Source organism: Chiloscyllium plagiosum, unplaced genomic scaffold, assembly GCF_037043375.1.
Source record: "Chiloscyllium plagiosum isolate Xiang-an unplaced genomic scaffold, Cpla_swu_hap1 HiC_scaffold_4, whole genome shotgun sequence".
Taxonomy (NCBI): Eukaryota; Metazoa; Chordata; class Chondrichthyes; order Orectolobiformes; family Hemiscylliidae; genus Chiloscyllium; species Chiloscyllium plagiosum.
The window spans coordinates 100,987,204-101,004,863 of NW_028270142.1; the positions used below are offsets into that span (position 1 = coordinate 100,987,204).

The 17,660-nt window shown below is 39.2% G+C and overlaps 1 protein-coding gene across 1 annotated transcript in view; it reads right to left on the reverse strand.

The window, feature by feature from the left end:
* Positions 1 to 853: 853 nt before the first annotated feature.
* tmem64 (transmembrane protein 64) overlaps positions 854 to 17,660 on the reverse strand; it is a 32,054-nt gene continuing 15,247 nt past the window's right edge. The window contains exons 2-3 of the mRNA XM_087986524.1: positions 16,085 to 16,240; positions 854 to 4,297 (exon numbers count right to left, since the gene is read on the reverse strand). Coding sequence (XP_087842650.1) covers positions 4,106 to 4,297; positions 16,085 to 16,240 — 348 coding nt within the window. The 3' untranslated portion in view covers positions 854 to 4,105. The remainder of the gene's footprint in view (positions 4,298 to 16,084; positions 16,241 to 17,660) is intronic.

Below are 17,660 nucleotides of genomic sequence, written 5' to 3' on the forward strand. Positions count from 1 at the left end.
ACAGCACTTTCTTGGAGTCAGAGGTCATTGCTCAATTCTCATTCTAACTTAAGCACAACCTCTGTATAGGTACAGCTTTTTTTTTACTTCACATTTTACAACTGAAACCATGCCTATTCATTTAGGTGGATGTAGAAGTTCCTGTTGCATTATTTCAACATGCATTCACAAATCAACACCCACAAAAAGATTTAATAGGGCACATTGTCTATTAATTTTGTACAAACTGTGCCAGGTTTACCTCCAAAACAATTACACTTTGAAAATAATTCATGTGTTAAATGGGTTTTCCTCAGAACACAACTTTTGTACAAATTCAAATTTTCTCTGTTCAGGGATCATGTCCTATTACACTCTAGAAAACAGAGCAATTATCAGTTATTTTACCCTGTTCATCAAGTTACTTGACCCAAATTTAAACTAAAAAGCAAAATATTTTTGATTTCAAATTGAGACATGAGAAGTATAATTTCCCTAATGACTTTCTCCACATCTTTGAATAAGGTGCTCATTTCCAGCACATAGGCTGCAGATATTTTACACCATTTTGCCAAATATCTAGGAGTACCACAGTGTAAACAAGAAAGGCTCAGCACACTATTTTACTAATGACATTACAAACAACTTCCTGCCATTAGTCCAAATGTGCACCATTCAAAACAGGTGTCTGCTAGATGTAAAAGATACATTAAAATCTGAAGTACAAAATCAGTTAATACATCTAAACTCCTTCTGGTTATAACATGACCACAATAATTAGCATGTTATGTAATTCTTCAATCTGTTTTTCCAAATAAAGTCCGAACTGAAAGGCTAACATGATTAACAGAAAATGATCCAGAATCAAACAAGCTCACTTTAAGAAGTCATTTTATTAAAACAGATTATACATTAAATTAAATATTCAGTCATATGACATCAATAAAGAAATGCACTTTATGGTAAACAATGATATCAATTTGTGTCTATATGGAAAGCATCAGATGTTTCTATACAAAACAGACAGAAGGAGCAACTTTAAGAGTGATCCATTGAGCCAGTCAAATGACAAACCACTCAGTAAAAGGTAGTTTCCAGCAGTCATCTGAATCCAAATTTTAGAATTGTACTCGTTTATTTAGAATGTATAATAGTTTCAATTTCATATAGACTTTCTTTTGGAGTTTCCATCCTGCCACCGGCAGTCAATATGGACAAAGTTCACGCACACCATATTCTTGATTCATGAGATTCACATAAAACATTTAACCATGATGACACTTCTACAGATTTATCAAAGAATAATCTGAGATCTTCACTGGAGTCTTCTGCACACTGCCACTGATATATACACATATTATTGCCGAGTACCATTATATGAAAGCAGAATTCAAATTTTATAAAATCTAGTACTCCAAGAAATATAAAGGGCAATTCAATTTATAGATATTAAACAAAATATCCACCATTGTATATCTGCAAGCGAAAAGCAGAGTAAGTTGAATAACCTTCCACATTGGCTCAACTTTTACTTATAGAAGGGAACAAAGTCACAGCTGTGATTCATTTATACAATTTACAATGAAAAACCATTAGCAAAGTCCAAATTAAAGATGATGTGTCTGTTCCATACCCGTTTTCAGTTTGTAAAATCTGTTGTACTTTACTATACTGATATTCATGAACAAACAGGAAAAAATCAAAAAGTGAAATTCTTTGAAACATGCTTTTCTCAAATTCATTTGAACTAAACCTTATCTGTTCAAGGAATCATTGTATTGAAAAGCAGGATGTCCCCTGATGGTGACCCAGTTTAGATATAAAATACATAAATTTTTTAACAGAACTTTCAAAATATATGTATGGTAAATGCTTTCAAGTTTCCATAACCAGCTAACATATAAAGTGTCAGCATAAACAAATGTGCTTTAATCTCTTCCCTCATCTAAACTATTTTCAAAACAAAAGAACTGCAATAATTCCTATACGTCCATTCTAACTTGCTCACAATTATTTCCAAAAAGTACCTTTTTACAATATCTCTGCATTTCATTATTTCAGCCTTAAGTACCACTACTCAATTAATATCCATTATCCTGACAAAATTTGAAGCAAGTTTGAATGTACATAGGCCATATAATCATTGTACATATCAAGCAAAAGGAAACAATTCAAGACCATTTGGCATTGGCTAAAAGTGCATGTTCGCCAACTCTAAGTTATAAAAGCTAAAAGGAGTACAAATGGTGTTTAATAGATGTGTTACACCATAAACATTTTCATAAGCTATATACAAAATAATCAGATTACCATCAAGGCAAAGAGAGCACATATGAAAATATCAGAGCAGCAAAACAAATCACTACACTGATAACTCAAAGTAATGCCTCAGAAAACATGCAACATTTCTTGTGCAAAAGAGCACATTAAATATAAACATGCTGCTTAAAATGTTGTTCTTAAATCATAGTTCATGAACTAAGTGATATTCAATATATAGAACTAAAGTATTTTTATCTTGTATGTGGGATGTTAAAACAATATGAATCATTATACACCCTGTCAACAGATTAAAATGTATGTGTCATGCAACATTTCTGGTATGGGCATATTTTTAAAAAGAAAGCCCTATTTTGATGAAGATGGACTGGTCACTCAAATAATTGACTGGCTACAAATTCCCAACATTTTCTGTTTACTCCACTGCATTTAACTGCTTAGTTTAACAATCCATTGGGAAAAAAGCTAAGATTTCAAATGCAGGATTAAATTATCTCAATCCCTTTGCAAAAATGAACATTCCACTGTGTTGTTAAAAGGCTCCAGACCTCAATAATTGCAAACTGTCTTCTTATTTGCAACATCTGTAGACATTAATACATCAGCATTTTTGACAAGAAACAACTCTAACTGATATAATCTTGACACAAAGATCAGCAAGATGTGGCATATTTATCTGGTTCTTTATTCTAGTTTTAACCAAAATAGTTTTAAACTTGAATTCTGTAAACACATAGGAAATCTTGAAACCCCAGATTGGAATATATCACATTGTGATACTTATATATTTATACTGCTTTCACAAGAAGGAGCAAATTCACACATTTTGAATGTTTCCAAAGTCACCTGATCCAAATTGATCACTATTAAGACCATAAAATGTATTTATGCTAATTCTAATGTGCAAAATAATTTATTTAGGAAATGTCCTAGATTTTACTAATTGCAATTATAGCAAGCAGCCTCAATAGACTAAGACAATGAGCATTTATTTTTGAGATGCTCTGTTGTCATCCATTATTCTACAAACGGTATCATTTTGATTAGGACCAAAATATGTAAAGTGCATATTACAGGTAGCCACAGGGCCATGTGCACTACTCTTACTCTTTTAATTAGGTTACAATGAAAACACTAATATAAACTTCATGCTTATGATCAGCAAAACTATTAACATTTAATGTTTTAAAGATGGTTTTAACCAGATTTGAAAAGGGACTTGGATTGTTTGATGACATGTGAAATTCCTTTATTCTAAACCATGATTGTGACATTGCATTTCATTCTCCAAAGCTGGGAGCCCCTTTGTTCTTTTTTGTCTACTCATTTGATATCAAACAGTTCCTTCACATAAACAAATATATTATCTTACTTGATACACCATAATGCCACATGTAATAGATTTGAAAATACAGGTGCCTCCAAATATATATAACTCTGAACAATTTTGATTGTAACCAATTTACAAGGTCAATAGTGGAGGGGAGGACAATCAAACATTGACTGTTTGATTAAAGCAAATGTTATAGAATGTGTTCTTTCACAACAGATAGACATGGTTCAACCATTAGCATGTGCAATTCAGTTAACAATACCTTATTAATGTTTTTTTTTAAAAAGTTGTCCTTCCATCTTGCTATCTTTATAATGAGCAACAAAACTCCATCAATATGCCTTACTTATTTCAGCTACCAGTGCGATACTGTACCATTAACATGTTCACTATTAAGGCAGTTGTGCAAAGCTGTACTGTAGTATTGCCCAACAATTAGTCTTTAACCTCTACTGACCTAAAAGTTAGCACTGATCGATGGACTTATAGTTCCCTGAATATAATCATTTCCATTCATACAACATTTATTCCCCCACTTGTCATGGCTGAAGTCCTCTTATTGCAGAATGTCATGTTAGGTCCATTTTGATGGCCACCTTTAATAAGCGAAGACTTCAACTCCATCTGGCAAGCCAAAATGGCAGCATCCAATTCAGTATGAGCCCTATGCACAACATAAAACATCAATCCAACGCTGATACAGATCTGCAAACAGAAGAAGCAAATAGTATAAGCACATGGATTATTTAGTGAATACATGGAGTCACTGTATAAATTGAGATTTGAACTCCCCATACAGTCTGGCGTTAGCATTATATATCCACCTGTTTAAAAGTACTACAATTTTCAGCCTCAATCACAAAAATCCGACTTGCACAGTGTGAAACAAAACTTAAGATGTTGCATGAAGAATGGATAAGAAACCAAAGATTTTTTAAAAAGTGACAAAAGAAACTTAATCAAACAGGAGTTTTAAAGATTAAGGTAGTGTGGAAGGGATTTAAAGTAAAACTTTAACTAAATACTTTCCAATATTCGTCAACAAAGGAGAGGTGAATAGGATTCAAATAGAGATGAGTAGAAAAGATAGAAGACCACTTCCAAGGGCAATGGAATAGATAACCCTCAAGGTGACAAAGCCATGGATGGGGGTGCATTCAATAGTTAGATTGAGGTCGGGGTGAAGGCCAATCATTTTACAATAGGTGGAATAAAGCTGTCTTTCTAATGCAGGCAATGTGGAATCGGTAGGTCAAATATGGGACTAAAATTACAGCCAGCCTAGTTTAGTCCCCCTGGGTGAGGGGGGAATTGAGAAGTGAACAATGGCAGGTTGGTGATTGCCTTTACTTTTTCAGAGACACCCAGAAGGTCCAACAGTCATTTCTTGACTTTAATTTGAGGGATAATGTGGATTTGATCTGTTTTAAGTGTTCGATGGACAGTGCCTGAAGAATAAAATCTGCCCATTTCAGTAAACATGTCGGCAAAAAAGGGAGGAAAGTTTAACAGTTTAATTGGAACTTAGTTAAAGAAATAGGTGATAGGTCTCATACATGATGCAAGTTCAAAACAGTTCTTGGGAGGTGACAGAAACAAGGACCAAAAAGTAACCCTTACAAGTGTACAAGAGTGAAAGAGCTAGAAAGGGTACAATTGATCAGACTTAGAAGATATCAAATTAATATGAAGTATTTTCCATTAGTTTTCAATCAAATGGTTGCAGAGTGAGCCTTTACATGCTGGAGGAGGCTGTGAAATAATTGTTACAGGTAACTGGGATTCCGTTTTAAAAAAAAAGAGAACAAGGGGTGGCACGGTGGCTAGCATTGCTGCCTCACAGTACCAGGGTCCCAGGTTCAATTCCAACCTCAGGCGACTGTCTGTGTGGAGTTTGCACATTTGCCCTGCGTTTGTGTGGATTTCCTCCCATAGTCCAAAGACGTGCAAGTCAGGTGAATTGACCATGTTAAATTGCCCATAGTGTTAGGTGCATTAGTCAGAGGGGAGTGGGCTGCTCTTCAGAGGGTCGGTGTGGACTTGTTGGGCTGAAGGGCCTGTTTCCACACTGTAGGGAATCTAATCTAAAAGAAAAGTCACCCGGCCTTTACTGCATGCATTTTGCCAATTTAAAGGAACTCAGGAGATGGTAGCATTAACTTCAATTTTTTTCAAAGTTTGTGAGAAGATTTGTAGCTCGGGTGCTCGTTGCTATGGTTCTGTTCGCCGAGCTGGAAGTTTTTGTTGCAAACGTTTCGTCCCCTGGCTAGACTACATCATCAGTGCTTGGGAGCCTCCTGCGAAGCGCTTCTTTGATGTTTCCTCCGGTGTTTATATTATAAACACCGGAGGAAACATCAAAGAAGCGCTTCGCAGGAGGCTCCCAAGCACTGATGATGTCACCTAGCCAGGGGACAAAACGTTTGCAACAAAAACTTCCAGCTCGGCGAACAGAACCACAGCAACTTCAATTTTTTAATCTAATGAGGAAATAATGTCAAGGGACTGAACAGTGTTAAAATAAAACATTTGTCCCTCTCTTTCTTCTTGAAGAAAAAAGTCACAGAACAGTTATCTGGTAAAAGTTAAATGCAAGCTCTTGGAATATACAACCACAATCATAAATTTATGGGTTTTAATTATAAAACACAAATTAAACAAACAAACTCTGTATTGTAATCTGAGGCAAGGACCAATGGGCATAGGATCAAGTAAATTCAAGAAATAAACATGTGGTTCCAAGTAGACAAGATTTGCAACTCATTGGAATCAGTATTCTGCTATTGTCAGGGATCTATTCCATCAGACTGGACTCTGCTTAAGCACTCAACACTGGGATCAGGAGCCCCAATAAATCATTTAACTAGGGCTTGGACAAGGATTTAAACGGAAATTCAGAAGTCTAAAGAAAAACGTTGACTGAAGAGAGGGATAAAAATAGAAATTGCTGAAAAAGCTCAGCAGGTGTGGCAGCATCTGTGGAGTGAAATCAGAGTTAATGTTTTGGGTTGAGTGACCCTTCCTCAGAACTACAGACCGCAGTGCAGCAAATTGCTAAAGACAATCAGAATGGAATAAGAAGAGGCAATGTTTAATGCTAATTACACATTGAATAAAGCCAAGCAACCAGTTTAGAAATGTTAAAAGCTCTTATCTGAATGTGTAAAGCGCTCACAATAAAACAGATGAATTAATGACACAGAGTTAAATAGTTTAGATCTAATTGATATTTCTGTAATATCAAAGTTTAGACAATTATTCCATGTTGCACCACATTTTGTAAAAAATACTGAGTAGCCAGATAGCAAAATAAAAGAACTATAGTAAGAAACGGTTTTGGCTCTGAAGATAATTAATCAGACCCAGTATGGGTAGAGATTAGAAATAAAAAAGGTCAGAAAGCACTCTGGGCCCATACACTACTCCCACAAAACAGTTATAAATGTGAGACACAGAAAGCAGGATTTGCATGAATCAAGATCCATGTGTACTGCTGACTACTAATACAGGCCACTACCCTTTTACTGTCAAAGCTAAACATCAAGACTGGGACTATACTTATTAGAATTTTAAAAATGAGGGGGATCTTATAGAAACATAAAACTATCATCAAGTTATAGATAAGATAGAAGCAGGGAGGTTGTTTCCACGAGTAGATGAAACTAGAACTGGGGAAAATAGCCTCAAAATAAGGGAGAGCAGATTTAGGACCGAGTTGAGCAAGAACTTCTTCACCAAAAGGGTTGTGAATCTGTGAAATTCTCTTGCCAGTGAAGCAGTTGAGGCTACCTCATTGAACATTTTTAAGGCAGAGATAGATAGATTTTTGAACAGTAAAGGAATTAAGGGTTATGGTGAGCACATGGCTAAGGGGAGCTGAGTCCACAAAAAGATTAGCCATGATCTTATTGAATGACGTAGCAGGCTTGATGGGCCAGATGACCTACTCCTACTCCTAATGTTTTTATGCATCTGCACTCCACTCACACGACAGGAAAACAACTTGCCAATCTTGAGACAAATGCACAAGAATCACACTCCGCTCAGTCCCTGACAAAACATTCATCAAAATCGTTCTGAACTGTTTAGTGCAAGATCTCATCCAGGATATGCTGCAAAAGAATCAGTACAGTTTCAAAAACGATCATGGATTCACTGACATGGTGCTTGCAGTTAGAAAGCTCCAGGAGAAATGCCAAGAACAGAACATGAACCCGTGCACCATGTTTGTTGCCAAGTTCGAGGCCATCATTGCAAATAAACATAGAGACAACCTTTGGAAGGCAATGACGAAACTTGGTTGCGCTGAAAAGATCATGGCAATTGTTCAGCAATTCCACAATAGCAAGCTAATGTATGTCTGAGTCTTCTGATTCATTCCCAATCAGAAGTGGAGTTAAACCGGGTTTCAATCTAGTGCCAACCTTTTACAGCATATATTTTGCCAATATACTCAGAGGTCTCAGACAGAATGCTCTCAACCCGACACACATCAGGTAAAACTAAAGGTGGAACCTTAAAGGGGCCTCAATACCATGGTCTATGATGAGCAATGTGGCAGTGAAGTCTAGTAAGGCCTCTCTCAATATCATGAACCTCACTGCATCTTTTAACCAAGATCTGTACATCAAAGTAAGAATCTTGCTCGACAACGGAGAATTGACTACCTCGGGGGATTACTGCTCATGCAATTAATAAATGTAACATCTAGCCTCATTAACATACAGCTTCCTATTATTCCACCCAGCAAACTAGTCACCATTTTCAACGTGGAAGGCAGATCAAGTACTTGGCGACTTCAGCTCATTGCTGGCTGTGAACGGCCTCCACATGAAACATCGCACAGCAGCATCTCAGGGCAAGATCCATGGGCACTAACTGCGCATACCCATCACCCAGACAATGATATACAATAATGGCCAATTCCTGAGGATCCTCACTGCAACACTCCAATTCACTTGCAGCATGCTTACGAAGTACAAATGTCTGCATTGCAGATCACATTGCCAACGAGCACTGCAGGGCTATAGAGGCTGAGTCCATGACGTCGAACAATTCTTCCGTCGCCTCAGAGCTTACTTTCACAGGATTCCCACCCACCTTCCGAGGACCCCTTCGCCCACCTCCAACACACTGCATCCACCTGGACACCCCGCGCTGGCCTATTACCTGCCCTCGACCTCTTCATTTCCAACTGCCGCCGGGACATTAACTGTCTCAACCTGTCTACCCCTCTCCCCCACTCCAACCTCTCACCCTCACAACGCGCAGCCCTCTAATCCCTCTGCTCCAATCCCAACCTCACCATCAAGCCAGCAGATAAAGGGGGCGCAGTGGTAGTCTGGCGCACTGACCTCTACACAGCTGAAGCCAAACGCCAATCGAGGACACCTCTTCCTACTGCCCCTCGACCATGACCCACCCCCCCCATCACCAAACCATCATCGCCCAGACCATACAGAGCCTCATCACCTCAGGTGGTCTCCCACCCACAGCTTCAAACCTCATAGTCCGGGAACCCCGCTCTGCCTGGTTCTACCTCCTTCCCAAGATCCACAAGCCTGACCACCCTGGCCGACCCACTGTCTCAGCATGCTCCTGCCCCACTGAACTCATCTCTACCTACCTCGACACTGTCCTATCCCCCCTAGTCCAGGAACTCCCCACATACTTTCGAGACACCACTCACGCCCTCCACCTCCTCCAAGACTTCTGTTTCCGCCACCCCCAATGCCTCATCTTCACCATGGATATCCAATCCCTCTACACCTCCATCCAGAGCCTCCAAGCCCTCCGTTTTTTCCTCTCCAGACGTCCCCAACAGTACCCTTCCACCGACACACTCATTCGTTTGGCCGAACTGGTCCTCACGCTTAACAATTTCTCCTTCGAATCTTCCCACTTCCTCCAGACCAAAGGGGTAGCCATGGGCACACGGATGGGCCCCAGCTAGACCTGTCTCTTTGTTGGCTACATAGAACAGTTGATCTTCCGTAATTACACCGGCACCACTCCCCACCTCTTCCTTCTCTACATTGATGACTGCATTGGCATCACCTCGTGCTCCCGTGAGGAGGTTGAGCAATTTATCAACTTCACCAACACATTCCACCCTGACCTTAAATTTACCTGGACCATCTCTGACACCTACCTCCCCTTCCTGGACCTCTCCATCTCCATTAATGACGACCAACTTGACACTGACTTTTTTTACAAACCCACCAACTCCCACAGCTACCTGGATTGCACCTCTTCCCACCCTATCTCTTGCAAAAATGCCATCCCGTATTCCCAATTCCTCCGCCCTATCTGCTCCCAGGAGGACCAGTTCTACCACAGAACACACCAGATGGCCTCCTTCTTTAGAGACCGCAATTTCCCTTCCCACGTGGTTAAAGATGCCCTCCAACGCATCTCGTCCACATCCCGCACCTCCGCCCTCAGACCCCACCCCTCCAACCGTAACAAGGACAGAATGCCCCTGGTGCTCACCTTCCACCCTACCAACCTTCACATAAACCAAATCATCCTCCGACATTTCCGCTACCTCAAAAAAGACCCCACCACCAGGGATATATTTCCCTCCCCACCTTCCGCAAAGACCGTTGCCTCCGTGACTACCTGGTCAGGTCCACGCTCCCCTACAACCTGCCTATCTCCTTTTCCACCTATCCACTCCACCCTATCCTCCCTGACCTATCAGCTTCATCCCCTCCCCCACTCACCTATTGTACTCTATGTTACTTTCTCCCCACCCCCACCCTCCTCTAGCTTATCTCTCCACCCTTCAGGCTCTCTGCCTTTATTCCTGTTGAAGGGCTTTTGCCCGAAACGTCGATTTTGCTGCTCCTTGGATGCTGCCTGAACTGCTGTGCTCTTCCAGCACCACTAATCCAGATCTGGTTTCCAGCATCTGCAGTCATTGGTTTTACCTCATTAAGTTTATTCCCTATCCTTGATATTGTCCGCTATTCCATTCAACATCAATACATTCACACAGAGGTCAAGGAAGGAATAGTAATGTTTGACGAAGAGGGGCATTGGTGCCAGCAGAACCTATTGCCCTGGTTCATCTCATTTCCAAATGCGGCAGTAGGCTCGCAATATCAATCCTGATGCATACTGTAAGGACAGGATACCAGACATCATGATGGCACAGTTACAATGTGAGATAAATCAAGACTCAAACAAACCAATGTTAATGCTTTTGCAAAACATTTCTTGAATATGAGTAACATCACCAAGGTGCTCTAAAAAAGGTTATTTACTTCTTTCCCTCCCACTACATGCAGCAAAGGTGAAGAGCGCCTGCTTGACTGTACAGCACTTTGGCATTTGAGATTTGGTTGACAAAGGCAAGTGGACCCCTCAGCTAAAATGGTCTAGAGTTGGAGGGATATGGAAAACAGAAAAGAGTGGAGGTGAAGGATCTGCCACTTCTGACATTTCCAGAGAGGAGAGGAGTGTGTGCGATGGCAGAAGTGACCTGGAACTGCCCTGTCTCCTTATGAGGAAGGAGCACCCAGAGTGAGCACCAAGTTCCCTTGTTGTCTTGCCTTTGACTTTAATACTGGCACAGCTGAATATAAGGCATTGACATGCTCCAGGTGAGCAAGTAAGCAGTGCAGAGGTCATACATGGTTTGTATGGGGATGGGGGCATGAATAACAAGATAAGTGATGGAAGGTATTGCACACATTAGTGAGAGAGGTACAGCAGAAGATTTGGAAGGAGGTGAGTGCAGTGGCAGAAATGGAGTGAGGCAAGTGCATGCAGCTTGCTCCAGTAGAACAGTGAACATCCTTGACCTCCTTGCATCAGAGCTGTCCATTCCTATTGACCTGGGTGGTGACCTCTGACCAGACTGCCAGAGTGGGATGGTGTGGCACACTGCCCGCCTCTAGACCACCCTGTCCACCAGAGCCTCACATTCCCTATCAGAGAATCTCAGTACCATTGTCCCCTCCTTAGACATCTTGTGAACAACTGTCTTTTGACCAACAGCATAGTTTCAGAATGTCAGAGCTTGGTAAACAATATTTGCAATATTATGAAAGATGAATTCCTGGAGAGTATACTAAGACGCCTTTTAGACCAAAGTGTTGAGGAAACACCAAAGGAACAGGCTCTCAGATTTTTTGCAGTGCCAAGGAAAATTAAATAGCCTGATTGTGGATAGGCAATGGCTTAATACTTAAGCAACAAAAAAATGTTATGCTTCTTTCTGGTGCAAAGCACATTAGGAAAAGTGGCCCAACCATGACTAACAGAAAACATTAACAGAAGTGTTAAATCCAAACAGAAGTCACAATGTTGCTCAGAAAATTAGCAAGCAGGAGGATTGGGAGCAGTTTAGAGTTCGGTAATGGAGCTCAAATAAGAAGGGTAAAATAGACAAGAGTAAACTTGCAAGGAACATAAAAGTAGTGCCTAAACGTGAAGGGATTAGCACAGACAAGTACTAATTTGGTAATGGAGAACAGGAGATTTGATCATGGAGAGGAAGTAAATTGTAGAGCAATTCTCCACAAAGGATTATACAAATTCATAGAAATGCTCAAGAATTAAGGTTCTAATAAAAAGAAAAAATTGAAGGATTTTTGTTTTTAAAATGTGTAGAGAAATTGATGGGACCGAGAGCTCAAAATCCCAACAATATGATAAATGTATATCCCTAGGGTATGAAAGGTGGTGACCAGTGATACAGAAATAGTGGATTTGTCAATTATCAGTTTCCAAAAATCTGTACATTCTAAAACAACACAGGATGGCAAATGTAACCCCACTATTTAAAAAAGGGAGAGAGAAAACAAGATTTTAAAGACAGGTTAGCTGAATGTCAATAGCAACGCCAATAGGAAAATGCTAGAGTCTAAAGGATATGATAACAGGGCACTTAGAACTGTTGTCAGAATTAAAGTCAACATAGATTTATGAAAGGGAAATTGCGTTTGACACGCTCATTAGAAGCTTTGGAGGACTTAACTAGTAGAATACATAAGTGAGAACCAGGGGATGAAGTAAATTTGAATTTTCACAAAATTTCTGTTAAAAATCCCATAAAAGGTTAGTGTGCAGAATTAAAGCAAATGGAACTGGGAGTAGTATACTCGCATGGACTGAGAAGTGGTTCACAGATAACAAACAGAAAAGATGCAAATAAGTATTTTATGGAATGCAAAGCAGTGACTAATAGGATATTACAGAAATCAGTGCTTAGTCCCCAACTATTTGCAGTATATATCAATGATTCAGGCAAGGGAACCAAATGTAATACTTCCAGGTTTGTTGATGTGACCAAATCAGATGGGATCGAGAAGGTGAGGAGGACGTAAAGAAGCTTCAAGGCTCTTTGATCAAGTTACACATGTTATATTGCATCAACCATGTACAAGTGTGAAGTTATTCATTTTGGTAGGCAAGTGGTAATAGATTGACAGATGTTGATGTACAAAGAGATGTGGATGCCCTTGTATACCAGTCACTAAAACTAACATGCAAGTGCAGCAAGTAGGTAGGAAGGCAAATTGTATGTTGGCCGTCATTGCAAAAAGCAATTCAGTACAGGAGCGAGAACGTCTTATGGCAGGGAACAGAGGTCCTTGATGTAGAGTATAGAGCCGAGATTATCCTGTGCAGTTTTGACTCCTTATCAAAAAAAATGATATAGTTCTCATGGGAGGGAATGCAGTGATAGCTCAACTTATTGATTCCTGCGATAGCAAGATTGTAGCAATTAGACCTGTACCCTACGTACTTCAGTAAAATGTGAGGGGATCTCATTAAAAGATATACAGTTTTGTCAGGGCTGGACAGACTGAATGCAGGGATGTTTTTCCTCTGGTGGGGGCATCTAAAATGAGGGGTAATGACAGAGATGTGAAGAAAGTTCTTCATTAACAAGTGGTCAACTTACAAAATTCTTTACACAAAATAAAAGAGGTAGAAGTGAAGCCACTGAATGTAATGAAGAATGTAACTTAGAAGCTAAAAGGTGTTGAGAGGCATGGACAGAATGGGAATATGGCATTGAGATCAGACACAATAATATTGAATTGTACAGCAGATTCAAATGGATCAAATATCTTACTCTTGCTCCTAATTATAAACTAAGGATCATAATTCATCTCAATTCCACATTGCTTGAAACTACAGTATCTGATCACAAACAAGAATCTTAAACTAAATCATTTAAGTAGATACATTGCAGAGTTGCCCAAGATTGACTCCATAAATAAACTAAGGTGACAATAAATAAACAACCTGGCAACATTAAATAAACAATTCAAAGTATTCAAAAATGCATTCCAAATAAAAATTAGTAACCATTCACAGCTTATTGCAGATGGAAAAGTACACTATTAAATTAAAAGATGTTTACGATCAACATTATAAATAGCTTTGTTTTGCTGCTGTATGGATCTCCAGGTGCAACAGCGTATTCTGTATTCAGAAGTTAAAGCTACAGCAGAGAACGTCCTAGTGACTGCACTGCAACATAGTATAGAGGGAACATTGCTTACAATGTGGTAAAAATAATGGTAACGCTGAGGACCAAAGTGTTTCCGAAGTGAAAGACCTAAAGTTAATAAAAAACAAAAAAGAACAGAATAGAATGAGTGATGTAGCCATATAGATTAGATTCCTTACAGGGTGCAAACAGGCCATTCGGCCCAACAAGTCCATACCAACCCTCCTAAGAGCAGCCCACCCAGACCCATTCCCCTACATTCAACCCTGACTAATGCACTTAACACTACAGGCAATTTAGCATAGCCAATTCACCTAACCTGCACATCTTTGGAATGTGGGAGAAAACCGGAGCACCCGGAGCAGACACGGGGAGAATGTGTAAACTCCACACAGACAGTTGCCCAAGTCAGGAATTGAACCCGGGTCCCTGGCGCTGTGAAGCAGCAGTGCTAACCACTGAGCCACCGTGCCACCCTAAAGTTAAGAATGTGGTTAAGAGACAGATATACAAATAGGTATATAAAAGGATTAGTAAAGTATGTATTGGCCTGTTAGAGGCACAAAGAAATGAAGAAATGGCAGAGACTGTGAACAAACATGCTGTGTGCAGCTTACATACAAGAAACATGGAGTCAAGGAGCTAATAAGTGAGAAAATTAAATCTTATAAAACTGCAAATCCTAATGACGTAGCTAATAGGGCTCTGAAAAATAGCACCATGGAGATAATGGATATACTGGTTATGACTTTTCAAAATTATTCATATTCCAGAAGTGGAAAGAGATTGAAAGGGAGCAAAGGTAACTCCACTATTCAGTAAAGGAGGAGGGAAGTAAACAGAGAAATGCAGAGCAGTTAGCCAGACATTACTAATCAGGAAATTGCTGCAATCTTATTAAAGAAGTTCAAAGAATGCACTTTGAAAATCATAGTATGATCAAAATCAATACAATTACAACTAGGTTTTTTTTTGAGATGTAACCACCAAGGTAGATCATGACTAACAAAGTGCTACAAGGAGCAGTGTTAGCACCTCAGTCACTTACAGGATGACTCCCAAAATACTCTATTATGCTATGCAATAATCTCCTGCCCATTTTACATTCAGGGAGAAGGGCAGTCATCAAGACTAAAGTCTTAGACACAATTGTAAGAGTTCAAAAGCACTGAACAAAATGGAGATAAACTTTAATCCTTTAAACTCTCAGGGACTATAAAACAGTAGACAAGGGACCAATGACAAGGCAGAATAATACTAATGCATAACAGGGATACGGCTATCAGATTAAATTGATTAATAATTCTGAAAAATGTCAAATGTCAAAGAGAGTTCTGGAAAATGTTTTACCACAAGTAGTAGGAAGCAGAGACAACTGTAAAATTCAAAAGGGGCTTGGAAAAAAAAGATCTCAAGCAGAAGATGGTGACCTATTTTTGGAAATCCTCGTAGAGACAATGGATCAATAGACTTGTTTTGTACTCACTTCTATGGTCCTACGCAAATTATATTCTGCAGAGTACACAGTTCTAGTCTAAAATACTGTTTGCAAAACTGTTTTCTTCCAAATCTAGAGGAATTATGAGACATGAACAGAACCCAATGCTGGAGTAACAACTTGCATTTATATAATGCTTCTAGTATATTTTGTTTGAAGATGTTTTGACCCTAGATGCATATAATGCTTTGTAAAAGTATTAGAAAAATGATGGCAAGCCAGGGTTCTTCTGGCAAAATGAAACAAACCAAAATTCTCCAAAAATGAAAAGGTAAAGAGAAGATTGTCCCAAATTGTTGACCAGATTTCAATCAGATCAGAGATTATTCTTCTTTCTTAGACAGGGATTCTTACTTAAATGACCCCTAATATGCCACACTAATTTTTGTATACAGTATGACTACATGTAGTATGGCATTTATTTAAAGTAGCATTAATTTTATAATCCCCTCTTTGCACAATACCATAATATCAAAAGAATTTTCATTGCTAATGAGAATATAATGCAAGCAAAACAGCTTACCTGCAGACTGAATATTAAATATCCACTGATACTCTGCTCAGCAATAACATCTTCCATTGTACGTAGTGTCGTTCCCAGGTAAGAATTCAAAAGTTGAGTGGGGAGCAGTCCAACTGAAGATGCAACAAGGTAATTTGGGAGAGATAAATCTGTAATCTGCAAGAGCAAAACCATACAATTAATTATTATTTCAAGGAACAAACAGTTGCATCAAATTGGGGATTTTTTCTTCCAGTTATTTAAGTAGATTAGAGACAAGCAAACTGCTTTTATCCAAAGAAAAGGCTGACAGGAGTTTGGATGGGAATATTCAAAAGCATGACTGGTCTACAAAGATGACACTGAGAAGACATTGCCATCCAATGAAGGTTCAAGAGCAGAAAACTGGAAAAAGATCCAATGACAACATAAAGAAAAATGTCTTCACTCAGCAAATGGTCAGGACTGGAATACATTGAGCGCGTGTGGAATGGAAGCAGATTCAATGGTAGCTTTCTAAAGGGGATTGGCTCAGCATCTCGAGAGAAAGCAGATTGCAGGGCTGCAGAAAGTGGAGACAACAAGACTAGCCAAATGTTCTTGCTGAAAGCCAACACAGATGCTACATGTTGAATAACTTCCTCCTGTACTGTAACTATTTCAACCATCCAAATGAATCCAGGATAGATGCCACGGTTAGACTGCTGTGCAAGTTATCTACAAGATGCACTGCTGCAATGCTTTAAGGAATCTGCAGCAGAAACCTCCAAACACACAACTTCTACCACCGAGAACAAGGACAGCAGGCACATGGTAACACTCCCACCCTTCAAATGTTACCCTTCAAATTACACACTATCCCAATTATGACAGCATTTCACCATCCCTTTATTATTGCAAGGTCAAAATTCTGCAACCCTCTAACTGTTATAAGTTCATTTGCAGTATACTTAGCTGCTCACCATCACCTTTCTCAAAAACAAATGTTAGTCTTCACTCAATGCTCATATTCTATGAACCAAAAGAAAAACACATGTCTCTGTGATATCATCCAGTATTCAATGGTATGGTCTGTAGATATCCACAGTCCAAAGTCCTACTGGCTGGTAGTTTAAAAAGTGCTATGATAAATGGCTTGTAACTTGTCTATAAAGCCACCAATCCGAACTCTAACACTGCATATTTGATCAATACAGGATAAACTTAACTTCAGTTTTATCCAGTCTTGGGCTCAGTGATTATTGGCAACTGTAAGAACTAAGAACTTGTTGATTGTTTATAGATTTGGATTGTAAAATATTCCATTACCACAACTAACTCTGATCACAACAGCTGTTCTCTTTTTTTCCATCCAGTTTCAATGATATTCCAACTATTATAACATATCTCTATCAGATGCTCAAATTAAGCAGCTGTTTCATTATTTCCATGACGAACCTCAATTAAATATTCACTTTGGATATAATTTGCACCCATGTTCAGCAACGTATCCTGGAAACATGTATAGAAAGGAACAGCGATCCAAATATTAAAAGCTAACTGTCTAGGGACACAGTGTAGGGTTGCCAGCTATGGTTGGATGAATCAATAGAGTTAA